Source organism: Urocitellus parryii, chromosome 6 (genome assembly GCF_045843805.1).
Source record: "Urocitellus parryii isolate mUroPar1 chromosome 6, mUroPar1.hap1, whole genome shotgun sequence".
Classification (NCBI taxonomy): Eukaryota; Metazoa; Chordata; class Mammalia; order Rodentia; family Sciuridae; genus Urocitellus; species Urocitellus parryii.
Genome location: NC_135536.1, coordinates 193436806 through 193452964, shown reverse-complemented (window position 1 = coordinate 193452964; position 16159 = coordinate 193436806). Strand labels below are relative to the sequence as shown.

General features: G+C 61.9%; 1 protein-coding gene across 2 annotated transcripts in view; it reads right to left on the bottom strand.

The window, feature by feature from the left end:
• The window catches only part of Prex1 (phosphatidylinositol-3,4,5-trisphosphate dependent Rac exchange factor 1), a 127264-nt gene that overhangs the window by 33983 nt on the left and 77122 nt on the right, over positions 1 to 16159 (bottom strand). For both annotated transcript variants that reach the window (XM_026390934.2, XM_077799630.1), the window contains exons 7-13: positions 15913 to 16046; positions 10088 to 10206; positions 9139 to 9288; positions 7320 to 7467; positions 2805 to 2905; positions 1619 to 1722; positions 1113 to 1162 (exon numbers count right to left, since the gene is read on the bottom strand). In XM_026390934.2, coding sequence (XP_026246719.2) covers positions 1113 to 1162; positions 1619 to 1722; positions 2805 to 2905; positions 7320 to 7467; positions 9139 to 9288; positions 10088 to 10206; positions 15913 to 16046 — 806 coding nt within the window. The remainder of the gene's footprint in view (positions 1 to 1112; positions 1163 to 1618; positions 1723 to 2804; positions 2906 to 7319; positions 7468 to 9138; positions 9289 to 10087; positions 10207 to 15912; positions 16047 to 16159) is intronic.

Genomic DNA, 16159 nt, shown 5'->3' with positions numbered 1-16159 from the left:
GCTCAGGCCATCCCGCAGCCTTCCAGGTGGCCCCCGGTTTCCGAGGCCAGCGTGGGAGGCCCAAGAAGGGTCTGGCTGAAGAACTGCTCCGGCTTCAGAACCGGGAGCCCAGCAGCCGCGGTGCACGAGTAAAGGCCCGGGGCCACTTCCCCAGGCTGGCCCAGGGCAGCAGCAGAGCAGAGGAGCCAGGAGGCAGGACTGGGGACCAGGGTCGGGTACCAGGGGCCCAGGAGAGCCGGCAAGAGCTAAGGATGGGGCAGAGGAACGTGCAGCCGGGGTAAGAATCTGGTGGCCCTGGGACCCTTCATCCACCACTGAAGCTTCACACAGGGAATGACCGCTCGATGGCAATGGCGCCCACAGAGCCAGCACACTCAAGGCACCTCCTGTGAATCCAGCCCCACGGCACCCCAGAGCTGGGAGCGACTCTGTGCCCCTTTCACAGAGGCAGAGGCAGAGGCGAGCGCTGGATCCACCACTCACTCGGGATGGCCCCTGCTGCAGGCCTACGCTGCCCAGCGTCAGCCCTTTTAATTTTAATTCAATCCAAAAAAAATAAAACTTATAAAATAACATTAAGTCAAATTAAAGATCACGTTCCTCAATCTCCATTTTTGAAAATGCCATGTGACTAGTGCTCCCATATGGGACAACGGACACAGGGCACTTCCACTAGTGTAGGCAGCTCTACTGGACAGCAGGGCCCAAAATGAAGTGACAAGCACAGAGCACGGCGGAGAGACCACGTCTGAAGGGTGAAGAGCATCCCATGTAGCGGGAAGAGCAAGTGCAAAGGCCCCGGGGCACATCCTGTCATCCCCACTCCAGATAAAAAAGTCAAGGTACAGGGGGTGTCGAGTGAGTGCCCGAGGTCACAGAGCTGGCAACTAGCAGGCACATTCAAACTCAGCCAGTCCCTGGTTCTAAGGTTGACACCCTCTGCCCTCACCGCAGTGCTTCCCAACAACCGCCCACTCCATCCTGTGACAAACCTCCAGGGTAGGTACCGCTATTAGCCCACTTGATAGAGAAGGAAAGTGAGGCTCAGAGAGGCGAAGGTGCCAGCCCCAGGCCACACAGCTGAGAAGAGGCAGAAGTAAAGTGGGACTTACTTGATCACCGGGGTATAGAGGCTGTGGAGGCGGCAGTACAGCCTCACTCCCTGAAAGAAGAGAGAAGGGAGTTGGGACCAGGCCACATGGTTCAGGGCCCCGAGGCTGCTGGAGAGTGCAGAGATGGCCCTCAGAACAGAGCAGGGGCTGGCCCGTGGCGCATGCCTGTGATCCCAGGGGACTGGGAGGCTGAGGCACAAAGAGCTTGGGTTCAAAGCCGGCCTCAGCAACTTAGAGAGGCCCTGTCTCAAGACACAGGGGGTCGGGGTGTGGCTCGGAGGTCAATGGTTATGGCCCCGGGGTTCAATGCCCAGTGCCAGAAACACAGCACAACAAGACACCAGGGTCGGGGTGGGGTTGGCGGGGGAAGTGGAGGGGCAGACAGGCTGCTGGACAGGGAGAGGCCTGCTGTGCATGACCTCTGCTGGGTCAGGGTCATGGGTCAGGATGGAGGCCCCGACCTTGAAAATGACATCAGGTCATGGGTCAGGGTGGAGAGTGCCTACCTTGGACATGATGTCCTCCAACTCACTCCGGGCCTTGTATGTGCCATCGTCATAGCGGAAACGGTACATCACCTGCTCGTTCTTGAACTGGTGCTTGTCAGAAACTGGAGGGAACCAGGGGCCAGTGAGGCTGGGCACACCCCCCGCCCCCCACCCATGCCCAGTGGGCGGGCTGGCCCCACTTCCACAGTGCGCAGACGAGGAACGCAGGTCCCCTGCAGTGCAGGGCCACCAGAGACCTCCGGCAGGCCAGGCACCTGCGGAGGAGGGGCCCAGACCACCTGTCTGGCTCAGCCTGTGGGGGGCCCGGGGGTCTCCGCACACAGCCTCAAAGTCACCCTGGATGCCTGATCCCTGCAAATCCTGCTAGGCCCAACCTCCGAACCCCAAGCTCTCAGGCCAGGCCCCCCAGCCCCACAGCTGCCCCCGCTGGGCTCCTGCTCCCACCTGGGACCCAGCACCTCTGCCCAGCAGCTGAGGAAGCGTGAGGTGCGGCCCTGAGCCGTCCGTTCTCTGCAGGACTCGGCAAGGGCCTCGCCCTCAGGCCTGCGAGAGCCACGGCCCTGTGGGCCAGGACGTCCTGGGCCTCGTCTCCCGACGGCCCGCTCAGAGGCAGCCTTGCTGCCTCCCTGCCTGCGCTGAACACGCCACCCTGGCTCGGGCTGCCCCTCCGGGAACCGCAACGCCCCTCACCTTTGGGTACTGGCCTGGGCCCCCTTCCCAGAGACCCCCAGACCCCACTCGGAGATGAGCCACCGCGACAGGCCACCTCCCGCCCTGCTCGGCTCCTTGGGCACCTACACCTCCCGGACACAGACCTTTACTTCTGGGTTTTATCCTCCCCCAGTGGCAAGGCCAGCTCCGGGGACAGGCGGCTGCACTGCCTGCCCACCCCGTGTGGCCAGCACGCCCAGCCTGGCGCTTGGTAACTGCCCGTGGAACACTGAAGCTTGGGCCGTGACCCTCCCCTCTGAAAGGTGGGGGCACCCCCTGCCACCACCTCTCCCAGGTGTCCCTGTCTGCTCGTGCCCCGGGGGAAGGCTGGGAAGCAGCCGTGGGAGGACATCCGCACCCGGGGGGCAGGGCGAGCGGGGAAGCGGGCAGCTGCCCAGGAGGGCCCGGCTCGCGGCAGCACAGTCTGCCTGGTCTGACGCCCGCCCGCCCCCCGCCGCGGCCGGCCACGCACCGTGGTGGATGATGCCGTTCTCCAGCAGAGCCTGGCCCAGGTTGACCCCTTCCTCCGTCTTGCTGATCTCGCCGATCTCCAGGAGCCAGGCCACAAACTCACTGCGGGAACAGGAGACAGGGCTGGGGGCCGGGGCCGGGGCTGGGGGGCCAGGGCTGGAGAGCTGGAGGGCCAGGGCTGGGGGGCTGGAGGGCTGGGGGCCTGGGGGGCTGGAGGGCTGGGGCTAGCAGGCCGGGATGGGGAGCCAGGGCTGGGGGCCAGGGCTGGAGGGCCAGAGCTGCGGGGCCGGGGTTGCAAGGCTGGGGCTGGGGGCTGGGGCTGGGGGCTGCAGGGCAGGCCCTGGCCATGGGACCCTGAAGCCAATCAGAACCTCCCACGGAAAGCGAGGCTGGGGAGCCCAGCCTGGCCACCAGTGGAGGCCTGCGCATCTCCCATTACCCATGGCAGAGGGACACATAGCCAGGCCCTGGGTCTGCCTCAGGCTCAAAGGATGGAGCAGTGGACGGATGGGTGGACCCATGAATGGACAGATAGACAAGTGATGGACAGGTGACTGGCAGGCAAGTAGATGGGCGGTAAAGGAAAGGAAGGCAAGAGGATCTTCCCTTCCTGAAAGGTGCCAGACTCTTCCTGCCCCAGGGCCTTTGCACTGCCTGTTCCCTTTGCCTGGAAATGCCCTTCCCCCAGCTCTTCACGTGGCCTTCTTTTCATCCTTCAGGTCTCAGCACAAACATCACATCCTTCAGGTCTCAGCACAAACATCACCTCCGTGAAGGAGTCGCGTTGTCTGGCAACACAACCCACTCAGTGGCCCTGTTCTTCCTCCATAGCACTTATCACTGTCTGAATTTACCTCATTTGCGGATTTATCCCTTTCTCAGCCACCTCCTACAGCAATCTCCCTGTGAACCGAGTGCTACCTACTGTGTCCCAGCCTGGGAGAGGCCTCATGCACAACAGGACGCACTAATCATCCACTAAACAAATAAAGGAAGCAACCATCAAGCAAGGAGGACTGTTCTGGGTCAGCAGGAAGGTCGGGGAGACAGTGTCGGGGGGCAGAGGAGACGGGCAGCTCTCGAGCCCAGCGCACCCGGTGGGGAGAGGCCAGCCAGGCCAGGGCCCCGCTCCCGGGAGCTCTTCCTGGGCTCAGCACAGAATTTAGCCCTCATGAGAGAGCAGGAAGGGGGACCTGCTTTGTGCTCAATGACAGCAGGTGGCAGCCAGCCAGGGCCCCACGCTCTCCTGCTCCCTGAAGCCTGCTGTCCCTCGGGGAAACTATTTTTAGCCTCCCGGGGCTTGGCAGGGGAAGCCCTGCGGTGTGCAGGCAGCGCTGTGCCAGGCAGTCAGAAAGCCCTGCGGGAGGCGGGAAGGAGAGGCGTCCACTCTGCAGACCAGCGTGGGGAAGGAGAGCGCTGACTCTCAGGGTCCCCCAGCCCCAGCACCCAGCCCGCTGACTCTCAGCGTCCCCCAGCCCCAGCACCCAGGCCGCTGCCAGCAGCTGCAGGAGGGAGCGGATGTCTGCGTGCCCACTCTCGGAAGCCGGGACCCAGCGTCCAGCTGCCCACCAGCTGTCCGGCTGGGGGCCACCTCTAGCACTGGCCAGCAGCCCTGAGCCAGGAAGGAGGGACAGGAAGTGGCCCTCAGCAGCTGCAGGGTGGGAGAAGACGGTCACAGGACAACAACGTGGACCCGTGAGCTCCCAGGCTGGACCTCGCCACCTTCTGGGGATCAGGAAGGTCCATGGCGTTCTGGACAAATTTGGGCGACTTTCTATCCCTGTCTGGGCCTCGCAGGGTCCACCTGGCAAGGGGTTCACTCAGGAACCTGCTGGGTTTGGTGGGGGTACCTTCTGGTCATAAGGAACCTCGGCCTGGACCCAGCTGCACGACCAGCCGAGCTCTCCCTGCGGGGCCTGCGCTCTCCCGCCCACCGCCTCCAGGCAGCAGCCAGTGTCCAGGAGCGTGGCCCCAGGGAAGGCGTGGGACTCCGGGGACACCGTGAGCCAGCACAGGGCAGGACCCAGTGTGTGAGAAGCCAGTCGGGAGGGCAGCCAGCGCAGCGCGAAGGGCAGCAAGGTCCAGGTTCCAGAAAGATGTGACCCAGAGCAGGCTGCTGTCCCTGCACGGGAAAAGCCCCCCTGGAGTGGCCAGAGCCGCTGCAGATCAGGGCTGGGGTCCTGCTGGTCAGGGCGAGTCAGCTCCCGGCCTCCTCCGGACCCACTAAACACTCACTTAGCCCACACCAGGCCAAGGCCCAGCGGAGCCAGGCCACCAAGCCAAGTCCCCTCAGGGGGCCCTTTGTCTTGCCTGCTGCCTGCTGGGCCTGGGCTCTCACCATGGTGGAGGTGTCCACAGCATGCCTGACAAATGGATCCCCCTCCTCCTCACTACTCATCCCCACACCTGGGCACATAGGAGGCCCAGGCAGGGAGGCCTGGGCAGGGAGGCCGCCCCCTCCAGGTCAGTAAGGAGGTCCACCTCCAGCAGCTGTCAGTAACTCAACTGCCTCTAACCACCACGGACGGTGGAACCAAGGCTCTCTCCTCCCAGGAAGCCTTCGCTGACCGCCCTGCTGACCACACCTTGTCCCTTGTGGTCCCCTGAGCTCTGGCAGCCCCCAAGAGCGCCCTCCTCTGGCCTCTGTGATGAGGCTCATCCTCACCCCAGGCCCTGCTGCGCCTCCCAAGTGCCTTCTCAGCACCTAGAATAAAATCAGAGCCCTGACCCAGGCGCTGCTGACGCCCCCCTCTGGTTCCTGTGGCAACCCTGGTCTCCACCCTGTGGCCACCTGCGGCCTCCTGCCTCCCTGCTGGCCTCCCTCCACCCTCAGGACTCCCGCCTGCTGTTCCCTCGGCTGCTCCGGGTCTTCTGGAGGGTGTTGGTCCCTCGGACCTTGTTGAAACAGCACCCCGAGAGGCCCATGCACCCCCTGAACCAGCCCCACTCCCCCCTGCCTTGCAGCTCCTGGCAGAGTCCAGAAAGACCCCTTCACTCCATCCGTCCTGCGGCCTGCGTCTGGCTACTCTCTAGACAGGTGTCTCCCTGAGGGCAGGCACTCCCAGGGTTCTGTCCCCAGCTGGCCCAGGGCAGGGGCTGGGTCAATAGGAGCAAAGGATGGTTGAACCTGATGGTTTCAACTAACCTGAGGGTGGCGGGAGGCGTGGGTCTCCCGGGGGCCTCCGCAGTGACACACAGGTTTTGCACCGAGGTCGCTTTTATGTATAGCCACCTCACAGGTGTCACCTGCCTCCTCAAGCAACCCTGAGGGCCATTTTATTCTCTTTGATCACAGATTGAAATTCAGCAAGGTTAAGAGGCTGGTCCAATGTCACGCAGCGAGAGTGAGGGAAACGAGACCTGAGCCCAGTGTGACTCAGAGCCCAGCCCCTGAACACCGAAAAGCCAAACCAGACACGTTCTGGATTCACAGATAAAATGAGCAAACACGGCAGAGCCGGAGCGGGGCAGAGCCCGCCAAGCCACCAGCCCCCGTGCTGGGCCTTCTCCTGGCCCTTAAAGTGGGGACAGCAGCAGTGACCCGCCTCTATCAGTGCTGGGCAGCAGAGGCAGGGCGGGACAAACCGTCTTTGTGGCCACTGACTCCGTCCACGGGAGGGGACCAGCTCATGCAGAGCTGGCCCCGTGGGAAAGAGGCCTCAGCCGGGCAGGTGCAGAGGGCGCTGCGCGGGAGGCAGGTTTCTTAGAAGGTCTCCCTGGGGGCTGTGGCCTCCTGGGCCCCGTGGCTAAAAAGCAGGCTGTGAACCTGGCCCTGGATCAAAGGGGCAGGAGAAGGAGCTCCTCTGACACTGGGCTCGGGCTCCTGCTCCTGCTCCCGCTTGGCAGGGGGTAGGAAGGTTCTCTGACCAGAGGCCGGAAGCAGCCCCTCCCAGAAAGGGGCCAGCGTCCTTTCAGCCAGGATTAGGGATTAGCTGGTGGAGAGCAGCCAGGCCCCTCCGCTGCCTCCCAGGCCCCAACTCTCCTCTCACAGACACCCCAGGGAGAGCAGAACCCCAGCTGCTGACCCGGACCCCAAGCTCCAGGCTGGGCCCAAGTGGACACCGACTGTCTGCAGGCATTTTGACCTCAGCACAGCTAAAGCCAGGCTCGCTCGGCCTGACTTTCTCCCACTGCCCCTCTCCTCTTCCCCCGGCTGCGGGTACCCACCGCCTTGCCCCTTCCTCCCACAGGCAGGCAGGGTTCCCATGAGACTCCCCTCCCCAAGTCCAGGTTCATGTCCAGCCCAGGTCGACACCCCCTTCTACCAGAAGCTTCAGAAAGTGAAGAGTGGGCTGAGCTCCACCCGCCTCCCACCCTCCTCCCCTTCTGCTCGGCCACCCCAGGCGCCAGCCGGGGAGGGAGGCGGGAGCGCAGCGGGCAGCCACTCCACAGCATGCAGTGCGCGGCCAGCCATGGCGTGACAAGGACCTCACAGTGGGACCCCCGCCTCTTGACTCTGAGGTGGCTCCACAGGAACAGGGGTCCTGGGTGGCTCTGCCCAGGAGGGCGCACTCACTTGCCCAGGAAGCACTTGGGCACGGTGCTCAGCTTCCGGCGCCGGTCCTTGATGAGGTTCACCTTCTTGCTCATCATGAGGTGGTACAGCTTCTCCCCCTTCTCCGCGATCATGACGTAGGCGTCGCGCTCCATGCCCAGCTTCAGGCCTGCATGGGGACAGAGCGGAGCAGCCCGCAGCTCCTGAAAACTGCCCCACCAGCCCCACCGCGGCCACCCAGGGCGGCCGTGAGCAATTCCCGCCGGCCACCGGCGCTCCAGACACGGCATGCAGTCCTCACACGCACCGCCTCGCACGGCAGGGTCACCCCGGGAGCCGGCCCCTCAGCCTCGTTCCCCCAGCACTGAGTGCGGTTCCAACCGCAGAGGCTGGCAGAGAGCCCGGAGCCCCCTGCACTCCAGCCTGGGCTGCCAGCTGGCCGACCCTCCAAACTGACCTTCCTCTCTGCACCGTCCAGTGTGGACAGCAGCAAGGGCAAGCAACAACGGCAGATGCCTTCGCAGCGGGACGACACGCAATGGGTCCCTCACAAGAACCTGGAACCGTGACAGGATCCAGGACCGTCCCCAGGTCACACTGAGGCCCAAGGAAGTCAGGTTCTCAGTCCGACGGCCCAACAAGAAAGGGCGGAACCAGGATTTTGATCCAGGAAGTGGGCTCCAGACCTGGCTCCTGACCACAGCACCAGCCTATGCACCAGCCCAATTCCAATGACCAGAGCCCCTTGGGCCCCACCTGACCCGTGACCATGGTCACCCAGTGCTGGCCACAGCACCCCCCCAGGCCTGCCACAGCCACCCTGGTCAGTTTCAGAGGTCACATCCTTGCCCAACAAGGGCCAAGCCCCGTAGTTCACTGGGTCTTTAATGTTTCGATGCAAACTCAACGTGGGAAATACCCCCCCACGGTCCAGGTGTCTCCTGGAGAAGAGGCGCCCACAGCAGTGGCCGTGTTGCCCCCTCCCCAGGGTGACAGTGACCAGTGCCTGGCTGCAGGTGGAGGGCAGTGGAGCCTGAACCTGGCGCCATGCGGAACGCAGACCCAATGGCCTTCCTTGCCCATCGACTAACACTGGGGAGTGGGACGCAGGGGTCAGGGTGGGGCAAGTGGAGGGCCCCCTAACCCTAACCCTAACCCTAACCCTAACCCTAACCCTAACCCTTCCAGGGGAAGACCAGCTGGGAAGAGAGTCAAGGGACAGCTGTCCACCACGCCACAGCAACAGCAGGACACAGGAGGGGACAGAGGCCGGCCCCTGCTCTGCACACCTGGCAGTGGAGGGTCTGGGACCTCGCGTGGGACTCCCCAGGTCCTCAAGTGCCAGGTCTCACGCAGCAGGGTCACAGCCCTGCCCAGGAGCGTCTGCCTTCCACAGGGGCCTGGGAAGCTGGAGCCTTTCGCCAGACACGGGGGCCCTTCCCAGCCCGGGGGCCTCTGCCCACAGCCCAGCGCCCCCCGGTTCAGAGCACACACCCCACACCCCACCACTGCCAGCCCTGGGGTCCCTTCTGTTCCCGACCATGCTCAAGGGGAAGCCCCGAAGGGCCTCTCCCAGACCCTCAGCCAGCGGACACCAACAAGCAGCACAGGCCCAGTGAGCGGCAGGGGAGGGGGCGTCCTGGGGGGACGGGGCAGCCCCATCACCTCCGCCCCAGGCTCCAAGTCCCTGCACAGTCTTGTGGCTCCCGCCAGCTCCTCGTCTGGGAGCTCGGAGCTTTCCGGAGAGAACCCTGGGCCCCTCGTCGGCCACCCTGGCTGCAGAGCCCTGCGCGGCCCAGGCACCCAGAGCCCAGAGCCGCCAGGAGGGCCCCGCACTCACTCTCGCGCTGCTCCCGCTCGCGGATGATGGCGTCCAGCCACTTCTGCTTCTCCTCGGCCGTCTTGGCCATGCACACGAACCACTTGTTCTTGGCGGTGTTGTGGATCTTCCAGCCATTGGTGACCGTGTAGCCGTTGCTGTGGTAGTCGGCTGGCAGGGACAGGTGGCAGGGGTGGGTCATGTGACTCCGGACGTCCCACCAAGGCCAGGTGGGGACGGAGGGGCAGGGCCAGCAGCAGGGGCAGGACCCAGAGCTGGACATTCACCGTTGGAACCACCCCTTCCTGGCTGCTCTCTGGGGGCAAGGAAGACCTTCCTCAAGGACCCCTCAGGTCCTCAATGACACGGGGCCTCGTGTAGGCGCGCAGACAGAGTGGCAGGGGACACCTGTCGGGAGCCCAGGGGGCCTCCCAGCCTTTCCCTGTGCCACTCGGGCACTAGTACAGCCCCAAGGCCAAGGGCAGGGCCTTGAGGTGAACCAGGACACTCCTGCAGTGGACACCACCCAGCCACGGAGGGCAACGTGTGCCAAGAGCCGTGGCAGGGGCAGCGGGGACCCACCGCAGGCAGCGGCACAACCTGTGGCTAGACAGCTGTGGCACTGCGCGTGACCGAGTGTGTCCAGAGCCTCTTCAACAGGCACATCCACCTAGTGAGCTCCAGAGCACGGGAATTTTACTTAAAATGCTCAGTAAGGAAGACGCAGTGGGGGAAATGTCTAACAGCAAAGAAACGGTCATCACAGAGTCCGGCTGAGGCCCCTCCTGGGCCGGCAGCGCCCCACAGGAAGGATGAAGGACGGGGCGCTGCCTCCTCTCAGGTGGACGTCTCACGCCCCGGGGGCTCACTCGGGTACTGCCCACCAGGCACTGTCTGTAGGCAGGTTGCACATCACAGTAAAAGGAGTGGTCTGGGCAGGCGGGACGGCCGGGCTGAGCGGCAGGCCTACCTGTCCCGTCCTCCACGTTCTCCACCTCCATGACCTCGGTGTTGATCCGGCCCCTGAAGATGTATAGTGAGCCATTCATGGATTTGGTCCTCTTGGTGGACTTCTTGCTCCCAGTGACCCTGAAAAAGTTGGGAAATCAGTGTCCCCTGAGGGAGACAGCAACACAGAAGGACACGCAGGACAGAGCTGGGTCAGGCTTGGATGGTCAGCCAGTGGGCCATGGCTTAAGCCAGCCGTCTCTCTCCATCACAGTCTTCTCATCAGAGAAGCAGGCCTAGAGCCTTGCTGACCTCTCAGGCCACTTCCCAGATAATAGGGACGACGTGAGAGGCCAGCGGGAAGAGACAGAAACCCAATCTCCTTGACCAGCAAGTGGGAAGAGGCCCACGGGCTCCCAACAAGCACTTCCTGAAAAAAGGCCAGAATGGAGGAGAGCTTGGGGTAGGCAATCATCTACCCACACGCCCGCCCACCCACCCACCGTCCACCAACCATCCCCCATCCACCCACCATCCACCCACCATCCACCCACCTATCAGTTCATCCATCCACCTAGCCACCCACCCACCATCCATCCACCCACCATCCACCCACCTATCAGTTCATCCATCCACCTAGCCACCCACCCACCCACCATCCATCCACCCACCATCCACCCACCTATCAGTTCATCCATCCACCTAGCCACCCACCCACCATCCATCCACCCACCATCCACCCACCTATCAGTTCATCCATCCACCTAGCCACCCACCCACCATCCATCCAACCACCATCCACCCACCATCCACCCACCTATCAGTTCATCCATCCACCTACCCACCCACCCACCATCCATCCACCCACCATCCATCCACCTATCAGTTCATCCATCCACCTACCCACCCACCCACCATCCATCCACCCACCATCCATCCACCTATCAGTTCATCCATCCACCTACCCACCCACCCACCATCCATCCACCCACCATCCATCCACCTATCAGTTCATCCATCCACCTACCCACCCACCCACCATCCACCAACCATCCCCCATCCACCCACCATCCACCCATCCACCCACCTATCAGTTCATCCACCCACCCATCCATCCATCTACCAGTCCATCCATCCCCCATCCACCCACCATCCTCCCATCCACCCTCCCACTCATCTAACCACCTATCAGTTCATCCATCCACCCATCCATCCACCCACCCTCCCATCTATCCACCCACCTACCTATCCATCCATCCACCCATCTACCTACCCGCCAGTCCATCCATCCATCCATCCATCCATCCATCCATCCACCCACCCACCTACTGTAAAGGTAAAATTTCTAAGCTGATTCTAAGCTGCAAAAGTCTGAGTTAAAGTGTAAAAGACCGGGCATTGTAAGGTCTCTAAATGGCAAGGCCTGGGCTAAAAAGTAAAGACCAGGTATTGTTACAATTCCTCTGCTACCCCCGAACCTGTAATCTCTGTAGCTGTTAGGACAATGCTGGAACTGCCCAGTAAATATCTCCATTGATTCCCTGGTTGTTTAATAGCTAAGGGCTCTAGGTAGCATGGCACGTAAGCATCTAGGCTCCAAAACCAATCAGTTTAAATTTGTACCCCGCTTAGGAATGACCAATCACCCCTGCCCAGATTGTTCCCGCCAATGAATGTACTAATCCCGTCTCAGAGTTGTTGTTCAATCTTCCCGCGCCTCATGATGATTTGTTCTGATGTATGCAAAGCCCACCGCCCTCTCCAGAAAGTGTACTTAAGCTCTGCTTGACCTCTGCTCTGGGCTCTGGGCTGCTCTCCCTTCTTGAGTGAGCACGGAGCCCCAGCGCGCTGGAATGGATCCCCAATAAATCCCCCTTGCCAATTGCATGAAGTCAGTCTCTTGTGTGGTCTCTTTCTCCGACGCTCCGCCGGACCCCTTTTACACTACCTACCTGTTAGTCCGTCCATCCACCCACCTACCTACCTGTTAGTCCGTCCATCCACCCACCTACCTACCTGGTAGTCCGTCGATCCACCCACCCGTCCATCCATGGGCCCACCCATCTTACCCACCCACCATCTACCTAGCAGTCCGTCCGCCCACCCACAGCTCATTCATTCACATGGGTGAGTTCCGCTGCTCAGTGGCTCAGTCCTGCTGCAATCTGACAGTTGGTGTCCCTCCATATTCCTATGCTGAGCCCTGAGTGCTGAAGCTTGGTATTAGGAGGTGGGGCCTTGGGTGGTCTCAGGATGGAGGCAGGCTCCCATGACTGGGATCAGTGACTGTAAGAGGCCTCACCCCTTTGTAGGACAGCTGCCTCGGCCGTCCACCCTCCGAGGACACAAGAAAGCACCAGGTGGGTGGCAGACAGCAAGTCCTGTGGGGCAGCCCTGGGGCTCTGCACGCGCCTCCCCAGCCCCGACCTGTGTCTGTCTCTGCCTCCAGTGTGCACTCAGCACCGCTGGCCACTCACCTCCACCCAGCACTCCATCAGACAAGGTCAGAGCCACAAGAGAAGGACGGCTGGGGAGCAGGTGTGGCAGGAGGGGGCTCAGAGCCAGCTGGGGCTGGGGCGCTTCCTTCCCGCCCCCAGGCTCAGACGGACACCCGGCTCCTGGGCCTCAGCCTGCTGCTCTCAGGGCAGGGGACCCTAGGTCCTCAGGCCACCAGCTGCAGGCCTGGCCCTCAGGGGTTCCTGAGGGTGACTGGTGTGTGAGGCGGGTGTGTGAGGCGGGTGTGTGAGGCGGGTGTGTGAGGCGGGTGTGTGTGGCGGGTGTGTGAGGCGGGTGTGTGTGGCGGGTGTGTGGCAGGTGTGTGTGAGGTGTGTGTGTGAGGTGGGTGTGTGAGGTGGGTGTGTGTGAGGTGGGTGTGTGAGGTGGGTGTGTATAGCAGGTGTGTGTGGTAGGTGTGTGTGAGGTGTGTGTGTGAAGTGGGTGTGTGAGGTGTGTGTGTGGCGGGTGTGTGAGGTGGGTGTGTGTGGCAGGTGTGTGTGTGGCGGGTGTGTGAGGTGGGTGTGTGAGGTGGGTGTGTGAGGTGGGTGTGTGAGGTGGGTGTGTGTGGCAGGTGTGTGTGAGGTGGGTGTGTGAGGTGGGTGTGTATAGCAGGTGTGTGTGGTAGGTGTGTGTGAGGTGTGTGTGAGGTGGGTGTGGAAGTGGGTGTGTGAGGTGGGTGTGTGTGGCGGGTGTGTGAGGTGGGTGTGTGTGGTGGGTGTGTGGCAGGTGTGTGTGAGGTGTGTGCGTGTGGTGGGTGTGTGAGGTGGGTGTGTGTGGCAGGTGTGTGTGAGGTGGGTGTGTGAGGTGGGTGTGTATAGCAGGTGTGTGTGGTAGGTGTGTGTGAGGTGTGTGTGAGGTGGGTGTGGAAGTGGGTGTGTGAGGCGGGTGTGTGTGGCGGGTGTGTGAGGTGGGTGTGTGTGGTGGGTGTGTGGCAGGTGTGTGTGAGGTGTGTGTGTGAGGCGGGTGTGTGAGGTGGGTGTGTGAGGTGGGTGTGTATAGCGGGTGTGTGTGGCGGGTGTGTGAGGCGGGTGTGTGAGGCGGGTGTGTGTGGCGGGTGTGTGAGGCGGGTGTGTGAGGCGGGTGTGTGAGGCGGGTGTGTGAGGCGGGTGTGTGTGGCGGGTGTGTGGCAGGTGTGTGTGAGGTGTGTGTGTGAGGTGGGTGTGTGAGGTGGGTGTGTGAGGTGGGTGTGTATAGCAGGTGTGTGTGGTAGGTGTGTGTGAGGTGTGTGTGAGGTGGGTGTGTGAGGTGGGTGTGTGAGGTGTGTGTGTGGCGGGTGTGTGAGGTGGGTGTGTGAGGTGGGTGTGTGTGGCAGGTGTGTGTGTGGTGTGTGTGTGTGGTGGGTGTGTGAGGTGGGTGTGTGAGGTGGGTGTGTGTGGGCAGGTGTGTGTGAGGTGGGTGTGTGAGGTGGGTGTGTATAGCAGGTGCGTGTTGGTAAGTGTGTGTGAGGTGGGTGTGAGGTGGGTGTGGAAGTGGGTGTGTGTGGCGCGTGTGTGAGGTGTGTGTGTGTGGCGGGTGTGTGGCAGGTGTGTGTGAGGTGTGTGTGTGTGGTGGGTGTGTGAGGTGGGTGTGTGTGGCGGGTGTGTGTGAGGTGGGTGTGTGAGGTGGGTGTGTATAGCAGGTGTGTGTGGTAGGTGTGTGTGAGGTGTGTGTGAGGTGGGTGTGTGAAGTGGGTGTGTGAGGTGGGTGTGTGAGGTGTGTGGTGTGGCGGGTGTGTGAGGTGGGTGTGTGTGGCAGGTGTGTGTGGTAGGTGTGTGTGAGGTGTGTGTGAGGTGGGTGTGTGAGGTGGGGTGTGTGTGGCGGGTGTGTATAGCAGGTGTGTGTGAGGTGGGTGTGTGTGGCGGGTGTGTATAGCAGGTGTGTGTGAGGTGGGTGTGTGAGGTGGGTGTGTGTGGTGGGTGTGTATAGCAGGTGTGTGTGTGGTGGGTGTGTGAGGTGGGTGTGTGAGGTGGTGTGTGTGGCAGGTGTGTGTGAGGTGGGTGTGTGTGGCGGGTGTGTATAGCAGGTGTGTGTGAGGTGTGTGTGTGAGGTGGGTGTGTGAGGTGGGTGTGTGTGGCAGGTGTGTGTGAGGTGGGTGTGTGTGGCAGGTGTGTGTGAGGTGGGTGTGTGAGGTGGGTGTGTGAGGTGGGTGTGTGTGGCGGGTGTGTATAGCAAGTGTGTGTGAGGTGTGTGTGTGTGGTGGGTGTGTGAGGTGGGTGTGTGAGGTGGGTGTGTGTGGCAGGTGTGTGTGAGGTGGGTGTGTGAGGTGGGTGTGTGCACACGCACCCAATGGGACGCCCTCCGGGTCTCCGTCTCTATAGAGAACCTCTCCAGCCCGGCCCTCCCGAGCTGCTCAGGGCCTGGCTGAGTTTCTGAGGACGGTATGAACATGCCACCGTCCCCTTTGCCCCGCCCTCGGAGCGCCCTGCGCTTCCTGGAGCCCAGTGGGAGGGGACGCACAGCACAGTGTTGGTGAGGGGTGGTGTGCATGCTCGGGGCTGGGGTGAGCGGGTGGGTAGAGGGAGGGTAGCGGGTGCAGGGTGGGGTGTGCCAGGCGGGTGGAGGAGGGTGGGTGGCTGGAGGTCTGCGGGTGGCTGGATGGAGCGCTTCCTGTGGCCACACCAGGGGGGCTGGGGCTCCCCTCACCACTGCCCAATCCCCAGGCCCCCGGCTCCACTCTCTACTCCCAGAGGCGGGCTCGCTGCCTGGTGCCAGGCTCTCAGCAGGCAGGTGTGCACAGCCCTCCAACCTGGAGAAGCAGCCAGGTGCCTGCTGACTGTGGTCCCTGCAGGGACTCGCGGGACACTGCCTGTCTGGGACGTGGGTGGGGGAGGTCTCCGACACAGAGCTCCGAGCTCCTTCAGAATCAGAGGCTCAACCAGGCCCAGGGGAGCACACCTGTAATCCCAGTGGCTCCGGAGGCTGAGGCAGGAGAATCACAAGTTTAAGGCCAGCCTCTGCAACTTAAGGCCCCAAGCAACTCAGCGAGACGCTGTCTCTAAATAAAATATAAAAACTGAGGGGTGCTGAGGGTGACCTGCACCCCAAGTTTTCAAACAGACTTACTGTTTTATGTATACGTGTGTATATATGTGCACGTGTATATGTATGTATGCGTGTATATATATATATATATATATATATATATAGTTACAATTAAATATCACGTTATATTTGTGGCTACGTTAGGTTAAATAAAGGCACTATTTAAACTCATTTTATAATAGCGTATGTGGCGCTCACTATGGATTTAGAACAAACCCCTCAAGTCATGGAAGAAGTCCAAGACATCACCTCAGGGAAGCGGCAGGTTGGCCCTGCCCCACCTCCTGGCCCACGGGGGCAGCCAAGGCACCAGCCTCCCCAGCAAGTCACCTGGACTTCCGCTTGCAGTAGACCAGGAGGTTGTCGAACAGGAAGAAGGCCCTTTCCTGGATGTTACCCGCAGAGATTTTCAACAAAGTCCCCTGCAGGAGGAGCTGGGTGCAGATGTCCGTGAGGTTGGAGCCCTGGGAGAGGAAGGGCAGCAGAGGATGAGCAGGCCAATCCAGGAAAGCAGCGGGCACAGACTTCCCTTCCCACCTCCCCTGCAGCCCAAAAGAGCCTACTGCACCCCACAGCA